Here is a 19145-nt window from a genome sequence, read left to right as displayed (position 1 = left end):
TGCATTCACGTTCTTTTGTTCACTTATGGTCAGTCATTGTTGCTTTTAGTTTTGTTTTTGTTTTTCGCTTACTCGCAAGCGAACGGTTTGTTTTCGATTGGATTTATCCTTCACTTTTTTTTATTTGTTGGGGATTCAAACTCTCGTTTTTGTTGTACCAATCGCTCCAGTTCTCCCGTTCACTTCTGTTTATCGGGCCCCACGCTGCTGTTTCACAAAAATTGTTTTTTCTTCCTTCCTTTTTCGGTGCTTCGGTTCAATCTTATTTGCTTTTTTACGTTTGCAAACGAACAACAAACAGCTTCCGCCGAGCCTGGACGGAACGGATTATGGTGTTTCTGCTCGTACCAACAGTGGTGCAGCTTTTTATCGTTTTATTGAACTGGTGCATTCCGTATTGTTTGTGTGTTTTGTATGTTTTGCTGTGATGTTTTAATTTTTTTTGTGTATATTTTACTGAACTTTGCCTTTGCCAGGCAACGAGGATTTGTTCGAATTGCCTGGAAAAGCAATTCTTTTCTCAACGTTTGCTCTCTAACGCTATGTTGGACAGTAATTCATTCATATAGAATAGAATAGAATAGAAAGTGAATAGACTAATTGTGATTTTTGTTGTTGTATAATGACAGTTTCATTTAATACTATCTTGTATAGGATGAATTGTGTTAGGAGTCATACCTTCAATCGCTATTGTGTTTGGTTTATAAATAGAAATTTAATGTTTTGTTTGATGAATATGACCAAAACACGAATTTATTAGCATGTTTTTTCCAATACTTCTACTTTTCAACGTTACATTTGATTTTTAAATATTAGCTTTAGTTTTTTCTTACAAATTGAAAACAACATCGAGACTGAAGAGTAAAACCTTTTACATAGAATAGATAGTCAGCTCTTTGTACATAGTTCATTTAGTAGAATAGACGTCGGATAGAGAAGAAAATATCTTATATTTCATCCATATACCAAAAACATTCTAATTACATCCATACAAGGGTGATTTTATTCCAACACAGATTTTATAAGCTTTTTCTGCTTTCGATTTAGTGTGCAGTTTCTCTCTCGATTATCTGGTTTTTCGTCACATTGTTTTCATTTCTCGCGTTTAACATCCGTTATGTTCGTTCGTTGCAATGGTAACAGAAGCGATATGGCGTCAAAGGCATGTCCAAAGAATTCTTCGTTTTGTTTTCGGTCCCACGTTGTCCTGGCGCAACCCGTATGCCGGTACGGTTGTTGAAGTGCCACCGCCGAGACTGGCAATGGGGCAACGGTGGAGTCACGCCTAGTGCCGGATGAAAATAAAACCAAGAACGTCGTCTCCTTTACCATCGAGCGTAGCAAAGTCACGTACGACCAGCCCGCACTACGAACGCACGAGAACGGACATGGCAACTGGAATCCGACAACTGATATCCTGTCCTGATCGCTCGTTTTAGGACAATCGCATACTGGCCGAGCTAGAGCATCCACGCACAACCGGACCGATCATGTCATCGGCGCTGGGCACCGGTGGGCTGGCGAGCGTGTCGACCGGCCTCGGGCTATCCTCACATCAAGCGCACCTGCACCAGACACCGTCGAGCCTCGCGTCGCAGATCTCCACCTCGGCCATGCTGAGCGGTCTGTCCGGGCTGACCGGCGGCACCATGCCCACTACCGGGCTCGGTATGAACTCGATCGGTCTCGGCGGCAGTGGTGCGGGCGTTGGCGTCAGTTCGGCTATGGCCGCCGGCATCAGCTCCATCACCGGTGGCATCAGCTCGATGGGTGTAACGTCAAGTACCAGCAGCCATGCGCTAACCGACGGACAGTACAGCGCGCTTACGTCGTCGACGGGTGGAAGCAGCACCAATCACTACTCGACCAACGCTAACGTTTCGCCACTGCCAAGCCGGGCAAATCCAATGAGCACCACCATGCCACCCCTCTGCCAGGTGCCTTACAGAAACTATCTGTTTGTTGTTTTTATCTGTGTCCTTCGTTAGCTCATCCACCCATCTCATACGTCAATCATGTCCCATTCAACACTATCATTTCACGTTTCATCTCACAACAATATCAATTCATTTCATAAAACATTCCAAATAAGGCATAGTAATGATTTGCATGATTTATTTTTGTTAAAGGCCCAACTACAGGGCGCCTCCATGTAGAACACCAGGCGTCTCCTTGGTCATTTTCTCCACCAAGGACTAGGCGCCTCCATGAGAAGTATCCGTCAACAGCCAGGCGTCTCCATTAGTGAACACTTGTACCGCGACCTGTGACAAAATTTGAGACAAAATAAGTTGATTTGAAGAACATCGGAAATGCTTTAATAGATCATTTCAACAGCAAATAAGTAACATTGTCCCCTGCCTGTTGTCCTCCATCCCACCATATCCGTAACACAAGAACCTGACATACACTTGGCAAATGGTTACTTCTTCTCCGATTGGCTGTATGTAAGCACTACAAAAGATCGTAAATTATCGCTGGAAACAGCTCCGTCCCGCCAACCAATGGGTTGAACGCTCCGGAGTGGGTAGTTTTATTCGAATTTTCAAAATCTCACACAGCAACCCAGCATTACGTTGAATTTGATTACCGAACATTCGACCAACTCGCTGCTGTTCGCGCTCCAATCTGGCGCAGTAGTTTGCGTGAGCTCTGTTGCCTGCTAACTCAACATTCCCATCGCTAAGAACGTACCAACACGTATCGATCCGTAGCGTAGCAGTATACTTGAATTAGTTATCCCTTTATCCCAGTTTCGATTGCATGCCCGTAGCTAACCAACCAAAACCGTAGTTTGAGTAGGTTTCAGTACCACATAGATCGAGGCACAGTCAGATTACCAGCCCATCATCCCTTTCCCCCACTTCCTGTCAACTGGACCCGCCCCCAGGAGCGGGCAGCAGCTACGAGCGACAAATTTGGTTTTTACCATTACTGTTGTATTAACGTTTGGCGGTATTGTTGGGCAGAAAAAAAAACCCAGCCCATTGAACCGTAAATTTCGAAGCGCTTCAAAATGGTTGCACAACAAACACGGCAATCCAAATCGTGCCAGTGCTGACCTTTTTGCCCTGCTTTGTTTATGACAAAAACATCCATAACTTTTCGGGGGCGATACTTTTATGTACATCAAACTTCCGAAGAGTATCAAAGCGGGAAGAACAATTTTCTGGCACCCACTTTCCCGCCGGCAATTTTTCGCTGATGGTCGTTTTTCTTTCGCATTTACTTAGAGGTCGTTTGGACGGGGCTTTTTTTTGTCCCACTCAACAGATACACCCGTTGCGACAAACAAACCACTGCGGATGGATACATTTAATAAGTACATGCCGGCTTACTCTCCTTCTCTCTTTCTCTCTCTCTCTCTCTCTCTCGGTCCCCCTTTCTCTCTCACTTACTTGTGTCCTGTTGGTCCTAACCTTGCTACAAAATTTCATTTACAGCAGCAAATGAAAATAGCAACGAAGCGCCAGCTGCTCGTTCCGTACGGCCGTATGATGTTCTTCCATCATTCGGTCGTTTTGCTGGTGAACCGCAAAGATGCGTCCAGCACGCAGGCACGGCAAACAGCAGCAGCAATCGCCCACACCGCCCTTTTGCTTTCAATTATGGAGCAGATCTAATAAAATTGATTATAGAACGAGCATCCGACCGACAGAACTACCCAGCGCTGGTTTGAGCTTTAAACATGAATACACTTTCAGCATCTTTCCGAGGCCCACGGCTGGACCAATGGATGCCACTTAACGGCGATCCAACAGTTGCGAGCAGTGCGTGCTTTTTGCTGAAGCATTCAAGAATTGGAACTGGTTTATTGGAAGGAAAATCTGACTCACGATTCCATCATTCGTCTCAATTAAAGACCAAAAACTGAACGAACGACAAACGAACCGTTCGACGTGGGAAGTGTGGTGGGAATGGCATCCGTGCGATTCATTACTGAAATCTCGCTACGAAATCAGCCAGGTTTGAGGTTACTGCTCAGCATTTTCCATCAGTTTAAATTTAATCTTTAAATCATTTCAATCCATCGTTTTTAATTCGTTTCTCTCCAATCTTACCCAATATTAAGCACTTAACTACAGGCCTGTTTATAAATCTTTCCCACGCCGATATTTTGTGCCGCCAAGGTCAAAGCTCACTATCCTTTTACACCCATTAGCACTAACAAAAAGACAAAGGCAACATCGTTCTTCATACAAATCCTACCTCCCGCAACGCTTCTTACACAAACTCCCACCGTTGAACCGCACACATCAGATAGGATGATGTAATAACTGCCTCCCAATGACGCCCACAGCACGATACAATGTAATGATTTGTAATGCATGCCGACGCCATTTCGCAAACGGTTGCCGCCGTGCCCGAGCAGCTGGTACCCAACGAAATCGAGGTTTCTTCACCAGCCAAGGCACTAGTTCATAGCCATTTCGTGCCGCCACCAATCCACGCGCATTTGTACTACCCTTGCCGCGATTCGATTGTAACGCTTGCTCCATCCGTCGGTTTCCGGCGGTGTTGTTGGATGTTGTGTGATAAAAATTGTTTGTTGTTATGGTACGACTCAAAGCGTGCGCTTTGATTTATATTTCCGTTTATCCTTCGGCCCGCGTACCATCCGCCATTGGGGCCCCGATACGCCGCTGGCAAATCAGCGACAAGAAAGAAGCAAAAAAAAACACTTCAAAACTTAAACACATACCCATGTGTCCCGCGTCGTATGTAGAGTGGCGCCACCGGGTTTGGGTTCAGCTGGCCGATTCGTGAATGCTTTTGTCGGATAAAAAGCGTCCTATTCGCAGCAATCCCACCAGCACCGGCTCCGATCGATTTCGCTGCAGTGTTCGCCACACTGCAAGGGATGTGCCGTTTCGCTGCTGTCGGAGAAAAGGTAAACTGTTCCCTCGAGATATTGAATCGTTCTCTATTCTTACGAATTGTGCCGACCCAAACAGCGGCTTAAGAGACACCAACCATTAAGGGGGCCATTCACTTTATGCGATGTGGAAAAACCCTCTCGGCTACAATCTGCACACCAAATGAAAACATCCCTTTTCAAGCTGTTTTCAATCCAACCCCGCAACGGTCAAAGGGAATGTGTCGGACCATCATCAAGCGTGACTTTAACCTCACCAAATAATGCAACGTTATCACACTGGTCCAGCCTGGAAGCCATTTCTTGGATGGTTGGATGCGGCGCTTCGGATGGGACGGACGCTTTTCCATAACTGTCGAATTTATTGTCCATTTTTTCGTGTTTCCTTGCGTTTCGTGTTGCGTGAGTGTGTGCGTGTTACGATGAGGGCAGTATGGAGCGGTTTTGCACAAACCCCCAAACGGTTTCTGGTCACGTCACTCAATCCTTTCAATCCACACTTTCTCGTCAACCACCCGTCCCGCAGTGGTTGTTGTCAACGCAAACATGTGCTTTAAGATTGTGCCAATTCTAAACCTTGCGACAGGCCCACACCATCATCCGGCAATGGGGTGCTGAAAATCGGAGCCATTTAACGGCTGATTCGGGCTTCCAACAACAGCCTTCGACACGATTAAAGACGCTCTTGTGCAGCTAATGAGCCGCTGATTGCTATAAAGATCTCACACCGGCAGCGCTTAAGTTTTTAATGGACACTGGTTACGACTTTCTGATAAGGCATTTGTGACCATTTATTGGCCGTGCTGATGTGAGCAAATACTGCACCAAATGTGGTGGATGAGAGTTTCGGTTTAATGAAACATTCGGTAACGCTAACTGGTAAGGCAACCATTACAGCGTCATAATTACAATGGTTTTAGTTAGTGTTGGGTAAATCTGAAATCATCAGTTTTGAGAATCTTAAAAACAAATCTTTTAACCAATTGAATGACCTTGAATTTCTATTATGAAGTGTGAAGGATCTTTCAAGAGTGAAAAACCTTCGAAGCTTCAAGAATCTTAAACGCATCATAGAGCTATGAAGATTCATCTAAGGCTCTATGGATTTTTGATTCTTCAACAAATACCAAAATCCCCAAAAACCCTTAAATTTCTAAGAGTTCCAAGAGCATTTAGAAGCTCTAGGATCTTTTGCGAGTTGTAGATCTTCAGATACTCTTGAATATTTTACGAGTCGTCCCATCGTTTGAATCACTCTTCACGGAAGATTGATATAAATGGCACATATCAAGAGATTCATTATGCGCAACGAAATACAAGGAAGTTCTAACCAGTCGAATTATTGATCAAAATCATATTGTGTTAAATAAATTCTATTACTTGTCCGACTGTAACGCATTCCAAATTAGCTGCAATTCAACACAGCATACATTATTCTAACAAACCGTTTTGCAACAATTCACTACATACAGTTTTAGAACATCAGCTATTTATAGACGTCATCAATGTGGCTGTCTGGTTTGAAAGCACTTTTACAAACATACAAGTGCGCGTCATCGGATGCACTTTATGGCCTTCATATACGCATCACTTTATATTCGCCTATGGTTGTCCTAGTTGCTTGTCGTAGTTTACAAACCTTGTTCGGGCTGTCCTAGCGTACGGATGATGCTGTTTAAACACATACACACCACTAACTTTATGACGCACGTTGGTTCTGCATGCTGAAGACTTCCGCAACACAACTCCCAACGCCATTGCCACTAGCGTTTGCTGGCGTCGTTTCGTACATGTTTTTTGCTGTTGCTGCTACTCGTCCAGCCCCAAAACGGCTGGAACACACGAACCTCTAAACGAGGCCAAACGTGCCCGATTTGTTGATAAAAGCAACAACAAAGCTTGACACACAGGGATACATTTTTTCGCCTCGCAAAACGCAACGCTGTCAGTTGCGGAACGGCTACCGTCCCGGCCACGAGTGCTGCACGTGCCCCGGGGACGAAATCTCTCGCACAAATTACTCACGCACCGCGTGTGTACATACGGGAAAAGGGGCTGCTAATAGTTGTTGGGTGGCTTTCGATGTGATGCCACCATCACCGCTTTGCTGAGTAGTTTTCACTCCGAACGACATTTAATTAACCAAACCCCGAACGAACCCGTTTGCCACCGTTTTTGGATTCACTTGACGCACGGACCTCGTCCGTTTGTCGGCGTGCGTGTGTAGGTGCCAGTGCGTGAACGACCCTGTGTACCGAGCGTGTGTGTGAATGAGTGGTTTGTGATTGTGATGAGTTTTCCGCCAGGTCGCTGATGGAAATCGGTCGAGGGGTTTTCCTGGATGTCTGGTGTTGTGAAATGATCAGATTTTCCATCCCTTAAGCCAGGGAACCGGACCGGTGCGGTGCGTGTCCGTGCCTCGGTGTAGACACAACGCACACGCTGGCAAATATTTGCTCAACAAATATTTCAACCAAACCGAGTCGATTTAATACACCGAAGTAAGTGTGGTGTGTGCCGGATGTGGCGACGGCAACAATCATTGGATTTCAAATCTTATTGAATATTGGGCCTTATTTATTCAATCTTGCGAGATTTACAGAGTTTGCGGGTCTACTTAAACATCTATTCAAATCACTACGGCTACTGTGTCAAGTATAGCTGTATTGAATAACATTAAGCAAATGTGTGCGTGCGTGTAAAATGGAAGATTGTTCGTATCACAGTAAAAGTGCCAACTATTATGCTCAAGTAGTGACAAACTCGACAATTACGTTATTGCTTTGTAACTTCAAGTGATATTAATTCAATCTTTGATCTGTTAATCAAAGTAAACAACAATTCCAGCATGAAAATACAAATTTCTTCAAAGACTATTGATATTCTTCCCACAAATGATCCCTTCCCGCAAGGGTGATTATTTATCGATAATGAAAGACAATGTACGGTCACACCATTCACTGCACAATACAAAGAATTCATCCCCGTCCCCATCCTCATGGAAATAAAACTAAAACCTCGAATACCATCGCCCATCGCCTAAAAAAAAATCACCAGTACAGCCACAAACACGAATTCCATTATGAATTTATGTGTCAAATAATCTGTGAACAAACCGTTCGCCGGAGAATGCGAACCGCTTCTGCATTGACACTCATCTGTACCAGCGAAAGCTCATTGGCTCGTTGGAATTTTTAATCTCGAGCCGTATGGGAACCGTTGCCTCAACCAACCGAAAGGGGTCGTCATTTCGTTTGTCCGTTTTGCGGAACACACACGCCCAGACACACACACACACACACGTAATGAATGCCAGCGACTCGTTGTTATACGGCAAATGTTTGAGTGGTTCTGTCTGACTCTGCCAATGCTGGGCGTCATTCTTTTGTGCCCACCACACACGCGCAGGCACACATTACCATATTCATGGCAATTTTTCCATCCTCATTTGAATTCGGCCTATTCGGGCCGGTCGACCATTGGGGACCGTTTTGACGCACGGTTAAGAATTTTGCACATTTTCTTCCCAGCGTTTGTTATGCACTTCGGCTGATCAACGCAAACACTACATTTCGATTTGTCCTATCGAGCGAAAAGAAGACGGATAGCTGGTTTGGCTGATTGTCAGCATCCAACTGCGGCCTGGGAGCCGTAGTTTGTGTGATCCCCCCTTTACCCCAAAGAGGATATCGTTTTTTTATTTCATTTTCGCTCCCAAAACCTATTTCATTCATTTCATCGCACAATCCACCCAACGTCATGTTCCATCCGTAGCGTATAATCATCCTAGCGCACCAGCGTGTATGTCGCATACGCGTATCGGATGCCAGACATTGTCCGCATTGGAGTGTTTTCGGGTGCTTCCGCTGCACTCCGGCACTCCTCCGTTGCCCTCTGTCGAGGAGACGCGGAACACTACGTACCTGTGCGTCGCCGCTGCGACTACGTCTGCAAGACGTGCCGTTTTGTTAACAGCTCGTGTCTACATCGGTTGTTTTCTTGTCTCGTTTTTTTTTGTTTCTTCTGCGTGCTCCTACTGGTGATCGTCATCGTCTGGCGTAGAGTACGACCATGCCCGTCCTGTCGCTACACAACACACACTCGATACCGTCGGGTTCGGCCAGCTACACGCTCGGTCTGAGCGTGGCACCGGTCGCCTCATCGTATACGTTCCCGACGCACTCTGCGACGACCGGCGGACTGGCGAGCGTACTCGGCACAACGTCTGGCGTCACCGGGGCGGGCGTTTCCGGGCTGAGCGGGTTGGGCGGCGGGCTGGGGACGGGTACCGGGCTTAATCTTACCTCGACCAACCCGCTCACCAGCACGCTCGGCACCAATCTGACCAACTACAACACCAGCTCGTCCTACTCGACCTACACCAACCCGCTGCTGAGCGGCACCGGTGGCATCAGCTCGAAGCTCAACATGAAACCGCTGGACGAGCTGGACCTGCTGACGCGCTACGGTCAGCGGGGCGGCACACCCTGTTCACCCATTCCGCCCGCCAACTGGGGCCTAGATAGCTATACCGGAATCGATGGCGTTAATCCTGCCTTCATGCATACCCAGAACCGATCGCTCATCGGTATGGAGCTCGACGGTGAGTGATCGCCGGTGTTTCCATTTCCCTTTAGATCCCAAATCATTGACGATTATGCCCTTTCCTTGCAGCACGATCCCACGGTTTGACTCTCAACGGTACTGGAGAACCTCAGGTCGACATGCTGGACATACCGGGCAAGGGCCGATGTTGCGTATTTATCGCGCGATTTTCCTACGATCCTCCGGAGTAAGTATTAGCACTGAGCACCTCACATTGACCCCCCAATTCTATGTGATCGAATAAATCGAACCGAATCATGCCTTATATTTACTGGTTCAGTGTGGAAGGCTCCGAAGGAGAGTTGGCGCTGTGCGCGGGTGATTACTTGTTAGTATGGGGTAACGGAGAACCACAAGGAGGATACTTCGATGCGGAGCTATTAGACGGCCGGCGAGGTCTCGTCCCAGCATCGTTCGTACAGAGACTAGTGGGTAAGTACGCTTCCGACCACATGAAAACCTTTCACCGTGAAGACTCCTGTCCATGGACTGTCTACAATACTGATCTACCCCATTCATCGCGCACAGGTGACGACCTGTTAGAGTTCCACCAGGCGGTAGTGTCAACGTTACGCGATGCTGACGATGCCCCGATTCCGCTCGATCCGGCCCCGCTTCCCTCGAGCAATCCGCTTATACCGCACACATCGGAAGACCTGGCACGAATCAGCGACACACACACCGACCTAGGTCAGGATTTGGATGATGAAGCCGACACAGGTATGGCGAACAAAACTCGCACTCGCTTTCCACTCTGCCCCGGGAACGAAGAGATCCCCCTGTCTCCTTGGCGAGACATCTGTTCTATGGTTCGGAGTTCGTTCTTTCCTGTCCCACTCCACCTAACTATTTGATAGTTCTTACCGTTTCTTACTATACCATGCACCTTCCCAACTGTGGCACCCCTCAGTAGTAAAATTGCCTGCATATTCTACCACTTCTTTCTGTGTGTATGTATGTGCTTTTCTATCTTCCATATCTTCCGTGTTTGTTTGTGGCTGTGTAGAAAAAGAAAAACATTTTCCGTACAGAGCACAACCACGTGCGATCAAAGTAGAACGCTTGCTTAACCAACTCAAATGAAACATTCCGTTGGGATATGAAACCACTCGGCAAGCACACTGTTTGATTAGGGCACCATTTTCCCGAAGTGAACACATAGAGAAGAAAATAAGGGGAGGGAGGGATAACTCCTACAGAACTAAACTTTTGCTACTGCAACAAACTTTCCTCCCACAAATGAACGCAATGGAACGCAAAACACCAAACAACAGCAAATACACTGCGTACCGGGAAAATGGCCCATGAAGCGAAAGATGATTTTTTCGTACAGCACCGTTAAACTCACGATCACGAAAGATGCTGGCATTCTACGAAAAATATTATGATCAAAGCCATGCTGGCGAAAAAAAGGAACATACAGAATAATCTGCAAAAGTTTTGTAAATGGTCGTGAATATCACCTTCAAGGAAATTTACTTTATTTCACCTTTCAAATCATTCCAATCTACTTAATTGTTTATTATTGCTAAAGAGTGCCATAAAACAGCGAAAAATTAACTACAACAGAATCGCGGGAATCACCAGAAATCGAAAGAAACAGTATGAAACTTCAGATTTTTCTAACTAGTCTCGGCTTACTCAGGGCTCCGGTAGACATTTTGAACCGATCTCCAAAAGCCTTTCTCATTTCGAAGAAGAAAAACTTGAAGAGGAAAAAATATTCCAAATATTTGATCTAGCAGTTTTATAAAAAATTTCCCTACCTTTGTAGGCAATGAAAGTGATGCACACACATACACATACATCGTCGGATGTCAGTCAGTGAGATCAAAGAATCTCTTTGTTCTTACCTTTTGTTTGCCTTCATCATATAAGGATCAACTATCCTTTGCTTAGCTTCATGTTAGCATGCCAAGAATTTCATCTGGAATGTAGGACATTTAAAGGACTTTGAGAAGTTTCCAATAATATTTGTTTGGAATTAATGAACGTAAAATTTAAACCTGAATATTCACAGTATTTAAATGTATTTTTGGAAAAAAAATGAACAATAGGTATGTTCCAACATTTTATTAAACCCCGAGAAACAAAAAACAGAAATTTTATTTTAAAAGTTCTAATTAGCCGAATAAGCTCGCAACTACGTTCAAACATTCTTAAATGTTCAATAACTTGTTGATTTAAACATCTGCAGTGTTTAACAATTTTAAATACAATTTCACATCGCAAGCATATTATGCATCACCATATAACCTTGTGCCCCCTTTTGCTCTTAGTCCTTGTTTTCCCAACTCTCGCAAACATTTTACAGCGCAGCTCTTTTTAGTAACACACAAAAACATTTCATTTTTCCCATCCGTCCTTCGGCTTCGCCCACAATGGGAAGGGTTTTGGTTTGGCTTGATTCCAGCAACTCCGAAGCGTTCCAGTTCCAGCAAGAAGCAAAAACGATGAATATTCAAACACACCCAAACTGCATAAGAAGTTGCCAGACATTTTCGACGTAACTGGCTGTTTGGGGCAGTGGGAAGGGAGGAAAACGGACAGATTTATCCTTCGCAGGGCAGGGAAAACTTTCAATGCCTTTTCATCAAACCTCGTAACGTGGGCTGCTGGAAGATTTTTGGGTGGAAAGTTTAGCGCGTCCTATTTTTGTTTCCTCAGGTCTCCGAGTGTTCCAAGTGGTTTTTTTGCGGGATTGCAGCCACAAAATGTTACTTCACCGGGATGCACGCCATGCTGTCAGTCCCGTTGGGTACTTTCTCTTTTCCATTTTTTTTTCTGCTTTGCATCGAATTTGTTTCACTGATGAACCTGTTTTCCAATAACTCGGAAACAAATCATAGTTATAGCTGACACGGCATAACATTTTATTCCATGTTGTTCATCTTGCGGAGCAAAAGTTTAGCTCTCCGGTTTCTTTTTATCCCGATTTTATTCACCATCTCGAATGGCGTTGGTGGAATAATGCAAAAACCGACCTTGGTTGAGTAACATGTGTGTCACGTGTCTTAGCCTTAGCTGTGGTACATGACTGACCGGGCTTGCTTGCACTATCCTTGAAATATCCTGTGACTAGAAGTCGCCTCACTTCAGGTTCTTCTTTCAACACCGGCACGTCGGGAAGAAGCTCTATGTCACGGTGAAAAGTTTCGCCCCCGGATAAAAACACATCTCAACATTCGCTTCCTTACACATGTACACGTACCGTGCAAAGTGTTGTTATTAATTTAAATCCCACGTGACGGGACATCCCGGACGTCATCGCGCTCTTTTCCAGCAGTGCCAAGAAATGCACTGTGCGGCAATAACGAATCTGTTTTAACTGATTCCCTCCACCGGCTATCAGTGGCAAGGGTCTATCGCATCTGCCGCACGCTAGTAGCACGGCACAAAACCCACCACCACCCTGCCCGGGGGAGTTGAACGCCCAAAGCACATGGTGGTGGCACAATCTGAAACAAATAGTTTCCACACGTAGACATACTTTGCCGTACAATCTTCATCTATTGTGCCCGGATGTGTATGCTGCCTTTCGTGCTACGAGCTCCTCAAGTGTGTACCTAGTGGGAGGAAACAATTGGATGCGATGAGACACTTTTCCACCCATTTGAATCATGAAACTGGCAGTGCAAAAAAGGGCTTTTTTCTGCACAGCCCACAGGTCGCATGGAGTTCACCTCGTACGACCTTCTGGGCATCAGATACGAACAATTTTTCAAATTAATGTCTTACCAAGGAAATCGCATTGCTTTTGAGAAAATGCATCTTTCCCGTTTTGCAGCAAGCGTTTCATGATTAAGATTAGAATAATATTCTTTTTCAAGCCCATACCACATACGTGAACACCATGGGGAATAAAGCAATAAGCCTGGAACCCCTATCCAAAAGTCTATTCTCTGCGGTGAGGTCCTGAGCGAAATGTCCGACACGAGAAGGAAATGAGTTCTCTGCACTCTTTGCTATTCGCTTTCGAAATTTGATTTGATTCGAGTGTGTAGTGTATGTGTGTGTTTGTTGGTTCCATTGTGAAAGCAATCCTTGAGGGCTGAAAACCGGAGGACCCGTGCGTGTTGATCCTTAGGTAATGCCACAACCACCATACGACACGCCTAACCATTGTAGTACCGAGTGGGTTACCTTCATGCCCCATGCCATCCAAGCTTTCCGGTCCAAAGAACGAGGTGTTGAATACGACAGATAAATAATTGGAATTTTGCACTCTCCTACACACTCCTTGCGTCAACAGCATAAAACGTTCAAAAGCTATATCGTTTGGATTGTTGGGCGAAACTCTTCAGCTTGTTTTTTTCCACCGCGGTCGTATTTTCCTTCAAAAGTAAAATCGGCAAAAACGAAAAGAAACTTCATCCCCATGTCCATCGTCGTGTCACTGCCGGCTCAACTGTCTGCTGCTAGTCCTATCCTTACATCTTCTGTCACTGCGAGCCACTCGCGGTGGGGGTGGGCGAGTCTGCCTTCTCCCCCCACCCCAAATCGCGTGTTAGTTGTCAGTGCATGTTTCCTGTCAGTTTCACTCCGGCTGCCAGAAAGCTCCCGCGACAGGCCTTCTTGTCCCTTTTCACGCCCACTTCCCACCTCCGTATGCATATGGCACCCCGTATGATGTCACGTGTGCGACGCGCTACAGTAACAACACCGCCATCCTCACTTTGCTCCGGTGCTTTATTTGAGAGTTCGAGCGCACGGAACGAACCCGTGCGGATGGTTGTTCGTTTTTGCTCGTTATCTTGCCGGAACAATATGTTACGCTCGCGCTCTGCCTCAATCGAGCATGGCCGAACGGAAACAAAGGGAGGTGCAAGTTGCAAAAAAAAGCCCCCTTTAAACCACTTCCAACGGCATTGCACCACCCAATATGGTGACGCCAATATGGTCGACCTTATGACTTGCCGAGTTTGTAGCACCGAGGGACTCCGAGGTGAAAGCGATCGCACGAAACCGCAACCGACGAGTGGCACCTATTGTGGTGGTGATACTTTTTTGAGCGCTTGCAATAAATCTTACATTTAAGCCATCATACTAACAGCTCCCGAACGGGTGCTGGCGGGCGATGAGGCAATAGCAACACTGTACAAATCACGAGACAATCGGGCCCTCAGCCTCGAATTGCCATCCTTAGCGGTCCCTCCACGAGGGACAGAGATACACTCGATGCAAAATAGATCGGTACCCATCAGGTGGTGCTCACTAGCCGGAAGATAACCATTTTTCATGTTACACGCCATCCGGCCATATATCGCCCGGTGCCGGGAACCGGGAACGATAGCAAACCCATTAAGCTACCGCGCGGAACGGGACCGGAGCGAGTTTGAAATGTGTTCAATTTTTCTTTAACACCGCCCGCGCCTGCGGTGTCTGCGTAGCGGCGTCTTCCAAGCAGCAGCCGGAAATCAAACTGAACCAAGATCGTTTACGGCACCGAGTGGTGGGCGGGTAATGGGTAGAAAATGAGGGATTCGTCACACGCCGATCGTTTAGCAGCGAGTGTGTTGGCGAAAGTACGAGTTCGGAATCGTTCAAGCTGGTACAGTTACGATGCACAATATTTCAAACAAATGACTTCGTCTCCGACGTGCAGTGCGGAAAAGTTGTGTTTTGATGTTGTTTTTTTTTTAAGTCGTTCAAAATTGACATTTATTGTCCAGTACAAAAGAATGATTGGAGTAAATTATGGCACCTCAATTTCATGTTGCTAATGTTTGCGCACTGCAGGATGTCCAACCAAACAACATAAAACACTCATTTCAAACAGTACAACATGAAATATATTTATCAGAATACTTTTAATTTGATTACCTCCTAAGACATCTGCGGATCTTCAAAAATTCAATAATCCTCAAGGATTCTTCTATCCTCAAAGACTCATGAATTCAGATCTTTTGTTATGAATCCTTGAAGGTTTATGAATCTTTGGGAAGACATGAATCTTCAAAATATAAATTCAGAATTATTCGTTCAGCTCGAACTTTCGAACAGACATATGAATCGGAAACAGATTCATCCAACACTAGTTTAGACATTATGTACTCTCTCTTGCATCTTTCCGAAGCTCTGTGCATCTCTGTCTGATCAGTGTGTGATGTACTGCGCTTTTGTGCTCTCTGTCTACTCGTACTCCTTATATGTTCCTCTAGTGCGTTTGTTTGTCGTGAGCGAAAGGGTTGTCTACTCCACTATCGTCCTTCGGTCTCTGTCCTTTCCCTTCGTGTCCTTTTTTCTTTCTGCCGAACCGTTGCCGCAGCTGGCGCCGAACTAATGTTCTCCGTGTTAGTTCCTGCACCGAAGCACCTAACCCTGGAGCGGCAGCTAAACAAGAGCGTACTGATCGGCTGGTCGCAGCCGGATCCACCGATGTGCAATCAGATCGAGAGCTACCACGTGTACGTGGACGGTGTGCTCAAGGTGACGGTCAAGGCAACCGAACGCACCCGGGCCCTTGTAGAAGGCGTAGATTCCAACCGAGTACGTATCCAACCATTTACCTGCGCACACGCTCACGCTCGCCCTGCGCGGGCCGAGATGCACTTCGCGCGATGCTGACTTTGGGCGGTTCCGCCATCTGTTTCTTCCACAGCCACACAGGATTAGTGTGCGTAGCGTGACGCAGAACCGGCGAACGTCGCGTGACGCTGCCTGCACAATGATCATCGGCCGCGACACGGCACACCTCGGACCGTCGGCTGTACGGGCGACGAACATCACCTGTTCCAGTGCCGTCATCTCGTGGCTGCCGGCGAACTCCAACCATCAGCACGTGGTCTGCGTGAACAATGTGGAGGTGCGAACGGTTAAACCGGGCGTCTATCGGCACACCATCACGGGTAAGTAGTGGTATTGCGCAGCACAGCCAACACAAACCTAACGCATTGCGAACCTCTCTGCGGTCGAACAGGACTAGCACCAAGCACACAGTACCGCGTCACGGTGCGCGCGAAGCATCTGCGGGCACCGGGACAGCAGCAGGCACCACCAGCCGGACCACCGCCAGAGGAAGCGCCCGGAGCGTACACTGACTTCCGCACCCTAGCCAAAGGACTGCCAGATCCGCCACAGGTAATGCTTGTTCGCCCTCAACGCACCACCGCACCAGCACAACGATCGTTGCATTGACCTCGTCACTCTCTCTCTCTCTCTCTTTCTCTCTCCCACCTCATCTCCCCCTCACCCGATCGGTTTATTTGCTCTCTCTCTCTCTCTCTCTCTCTCTCTCTCTCTCTCTCTCTTTGGTTATCCTCCTTCACACTCTGACTCTTTTGCTTCTCTATCTTTATCTGCGCCCGGTGTTTTTTTATTCTTCCAACGCCGTGCTCCACTTCCGCTCAGGAGATCCAAGTCGAAGCTGGACCGCAGGACGGTACACTGCTCGTTACCTGGCAACCGGTAACGCGCCCACCCTCGTCCGGCCCGGTCACCGGTTACGCCGTGTACGCCGACGGTAAGAAGGTAACGGACGTGGACTCACCGACCGGTGACCATGCCCTCATCGATATCGGCAAGCTGGTCGGGTTGAACCCGCGGGCCGTCACCGTGCGAACCAAATCGCGCGACTCACAGTCGGCGGACAGCACACCGACAATGATACCAAGTAAATATAACCATCACCGGTTCCGTTTTGTGTTGCTGTCTTCTGTTCTGTGCATATGCAGTGCCCTTTATCACCATAGCAGCAAACCGGAACTCGAAAATTCCTGATACGAATGTTCCTCATACGAACGACCAAAAAAAAATTGAAACCGAAGTTTGCTGCTACGGTTGACCATTTTTATTTCGATTTGATTTAGTTTAGTGTGCGTGATTGGAATGAATGTTGTTTGCTCGGTAGTACACGATTTGTAGCACCCCTTGTCTGGAGACAGTTCCTTCAGAGCACCCCTCTCCACCTACCCGATCCTACCCGCGATAAGTGTCTCCGATCGATCTGTCCCGATCTCCACTCACAGCTCTCCACTCCACTCCACCCATCATGCGCTGTCGTCACTCATCGTTCATTTAAGACAACTAATCATTATCAGTTTCAACTCTCATTAGCACCCACTTTCGATGATATAAGTTCAATGTACATACTATGTTGTCCACGTTGTTTTACTACCCCACCCCGAATGTCCGTCCATTCATTCGTTTATGCGATTGTTAATACAGATGTCACAACAATAAACACACCCGAAATGAGTGACACAATATAGCTCATCCCTTGTCTGATAGTACTGTTACCTTCACATACCTTCACAACTGTTTTTTTTTTTTTTTTTGGTAATCTGTGTCACATACCTACCCGTTGTCGTTATACAATGTGTAGCAGTTAGAACCGCTTTGAGCGACGATTAAAATAAAAATAACAATAAATTATTATACATTGCTATTTAAAACTAAATCGTCGCAGCAGTGGCAGTGACATCAGTGTAGGCAGTGATTGTTTTGCTTCGTCCGTTCATTCGTCTCTTTTCATTCATGAAAAGTCCGTTCACATTCATGCTCTCGGAAGATAAGCTCGGAATCGGAAGACCATAGACATGATGTTATTGACCTTGATGATATCATTGTATTTTTTTTTTCCTATTGCAAAATCAGCACATCAGCCAGTGAGGGCAAAGCAGCATAAACAGACAGATAGTAGCAATTCTTCGATAACGCGTTTTTGTGTTAATAAAACAAAGGATATAAAATGATTGATTCTTAAGCTCTAACGAATCAACTGGTATATTCTTAAGCGAATTGGCACTACGAAAAAAAGTCTTCCAAACTTGTGAGTTTCTACAAAAAGTGTCTTCGTTTAAGTGCTAACGCAGCTTGTACAAAAGTATCTCTTCCGCTTCGGTCTACTCGGAAAAGGCTACAAGTGGCTATTTTTAGCATCGCGCCATAGCAAATGATATCAACCCACTGCCGGTAGAGGCTCGCCTCTCGAACGTACGAAGGCCAATTAAACAAAAAAAGCCGCTAAAATTCGTCGCTTCTACCCCTGATCACGTCATCGAACGATGGTGACGTGTGGTGGCGCTCTCACGTCTCACTGCTTTCCTATCGCTCGCGCTCAGCTTCGATGGGTTTCTTGCTGTCAATGGGAGCGGTTGGCAGTTTCAGCAAGCTCTTCATGCGGCACGGTTGCGTTTGGAGAATTTAAAGTAATTCGCGTTTCGTATTCATTCCAAAGCCTACAAGTGTGATTTGCAAAGTGACATAATTAGCTACCAAGCCCAAACAAAACGTTCCATATGTAAGTGTAGATTTGTTAGATAAAGTTGCCCAGCAGAAAGGCGAGTTCATCGCGCAACTTGCAACACAGTTTCATCAGTAAATTATGTTTTGTTTGACACTTGTTGATTGCAAAGAATTACGGCAATGTTGTAATGTTCAAGATTTGTTTTTATTTTAACATTGCGTTGCATTACGAACACCGTTACGTTATCGGTGAATGTGTGAAGATGTGCCTATGAGAATGAGCATATTGCGTTGCCGATTCAACTGGAGTGAGTCAGCTAGCTCATGTTAGCTTTCATGCCAAGAGAAGATATTCATGAGCGAAGAAAAGAAGCGAAACGTCAAATGACTCGTTGTGTTTCCTTTATACCATCTTTATCAATTTATTCCGCTTGAAAACAGATTTTGGATGATGTTTTACTTAACTTAAAATCGTAAT

At 46.1% G+C, this 19145-nt stretch overlaps 1 protein-coding gene across 1 annotated transcript in view; it reads left to right on the top strand.

Annotated features, from left to right (window-relative positions):
* Positions 1 to 19145, top strand: part of LOC128707483 (uncharacterized) — a 55627-nt gene that overhangs the window by 18807 nt on the left and 17675 nt on the right. The window contains exons 4-12 of the mRNA XM_053802437.1: positions 1440 to 1937; positions 8939 to 9479; positions 9551 to 9668; positions 9762 to 9913; positions 10010 to 10201; positions 15780 to 15970; positions 16083 to 16329; positions 16401 to 16561; positions 16832 to 17093. Coding sequence (XP_053658412.1) covers positions 1440 to 1937; positions 8939 to 9479; positions 9551 to 9668; positions 9762 to 9913; positions 10010 to 10201; positions 15780 to 15970; positions 16083 to 16329; positions 16401 to 16561; positions 16832 to 17093 — 2362 coding nt within the window. The remainder of the gene's footprint in view (positions 1 to 1439; positions 1938 to 8938; positions 9480 to 9550; positions 9669 to 9761; positions 9914 to 10009; positions 10202 to 15779; positions 15971 to 16082; positions 16330 to 16400; positions 16562 to 16831; positions 17094 to 19145) is intronic.

The sequence above is a fragment of the Anopheles marshallii genome, chromosome 2 (genome assembly GCF_943734725.1).
Source record: "Anopheles marshallii chromosome 2, idAnoMarsDA_429_01, whole genome shotgun sequence".
Classification (NCBI taxonomy): Eukaryota; Metazoa; Arthropoda; class Insecta; order Diptera; family Culicidae; genus Anopheles; species Anopheles marshallii.
The sequence above is the reverse complement of the archived record's forward strand: the minus strand, read 5'-3'. Positions and strand labels throughout refer to the sequence as shown.